At 45.2% G+C, this 1,534-nt stretch overlaps 1 protein-coding gene across 1 annotated transcript in view; it reads right to left on the reverse strand.

The window, feature by feature from the left end:
- LOC114069193 (interferon-induced very large GTPase 1-like) overlaps window positions 1-1,522 on the reverse strand; it is a 4,129-nt gene extending 2,607 nt beyond the window's left edge. Inside the window, exon 1 of the mRNA XM_027905820.1 lies at window positions 48-1,522. Within this exon, the coding sequence (XP_027761621.1) occupies window positions 48-1,522 (1,475 nt within the window). The remainder of the gene's footprint in view (window positions 1-47) is intronic.
- Window positions 1,523-1,534: the final 12 nt, after the last annotated feature.

Below are 1,534 nucleotides of genomic sequence, written 5' to 3' on the forward strand. Positions count from 1 at the left end.
TGACTGGGTCATTTGCCTTCTGGAATGCTTCGTGCATGGCTTTAAACCTTTTGCCTGCCATTCTGCACAGGTACACAGATAATTCTAGGCTGTAATTTCTGCTAAAGGCATATGGTAGATAGCTAGGGATGGAGTTCACACCTTTCTGTACTTCATTGAGTATTTCATGAAAAAAATCTTGACTGTAATCCATTTTCTCCTGTTCCTTCTGATCAATGTTTGTCCTCACACACTTTATGATGTTGTCTGTGATACCCTGAAACTTTTTCCTAGAAGAAAAGATAATGATATCCACATCCTCGTCAAGATAATATTTCCTTGTGATATGTTTGATCAAGTCCAAAGAAAATTCTCCGTCTTTGGGAAATGACCTGATCCGTGCACGAAAACCAGGCCCCTTAAAGTGATCCAGAAGGACCTCTTCTATATCTGCATCAATATCCACCCTTTTTGGAGGGGGAGTAGCACAGGAGACTTCATCAATCCACTTGTCCCAGACAGCAGTAAAGTTGTCTCTCAGTTCTCTCTCACTGAGGCTCTTGCCTTTCAGAGTCAGAGCCAACGCCCTGCTCCTTCTCAGGAGCTCATCTTCATATTCTGACTTCCTTGCATCCAGTTTCCTCTGCGTCTTCTGCAGTTCAATGAGACTCTCACATTTCTTTGCAGTTTCAAGAAGAAGACTCTCTTTTAGGTTTTTCAGATTCAGCTCTGTACTGCTTTTCCACTGGACCAGTATCTCACAGTCTTTGTCTTCCCTGAAATACTTTTCCATGTCTGTCACAATGGCATCACTTGTCTCTTGCACGAGCCCTTCAAGGTGTTTTCTGGTGACTACCTGCAAGTCCCCATTCCGAATTTTATTGTCGAGTCTCATTTGTACCTCTAAGATGTGGCTCCTCAGCCTCCAGGTCCACTGACTAAAGGCACTTTCCAGTCTCCTGTACGCAGCAATCTCCAGTGAATTCTTGAAGCTGAAAACAAAGTTCTCATTCAGCAAAGCATTCCAGAGGTCACCAATACGAACCTTCAGGCTTGAGAGCCTCAAAATGCTGCCTTGTGGCTCCTCTTTGGCAGCCTGGAGAATTTTCCTCTTTAATTGCTGGACATTGTGGCTGTAGGTGGGGTTGGGTGGTGCCATGGGGGGGTTTCCTTCCCACAGCTGAGCAAAGTAGTGAACGTGGGTGTTCACATCAAAGGGGCTGATGTCGCTGAAGGAGGAGATGTCACAGTATTCCTGATGGGCAGCTACCACAGTCATTTCATCCAGCTTCTCCTGAAAATATCTTTGTCTCTCCAGGTTCTGCTCCTTGGCAGTAACTTCTCCGACATTTTGATGGACAAAAAGGCAGCTTGGGGAAAGATTTACCTCCTTCATCCTCAGAAAAGCCTGCACAGTGATCTGAAGAACATCCTGCATTTCTGAGGGATTTTCCCCAAAGATGTTGATCAGGGTCATGTTGCTGATGCCAATGACAAAGGTGGCCAGCTCGTTGTCATGATTCAGGGACTGTTTTCTGGCCATCTCTTGGGCAAA

This window comes from Empidonax traillii, unplaced genomic scaffold (genome assembly GCF_003031625.1).
Source record: "Empidonax traillii isolate 1590-97213 ecotype Southwest subspecies unplaced genomic scaffold, ASM303162v1 scaffold1213:size316513, whole genome shotgun sequence".
Lineage (NCBI taxonomy): Eukaryota > Metazoa > Chordata > Aves > Passeriformes > Tyrannidae > Empidonax > Empidonax traillii.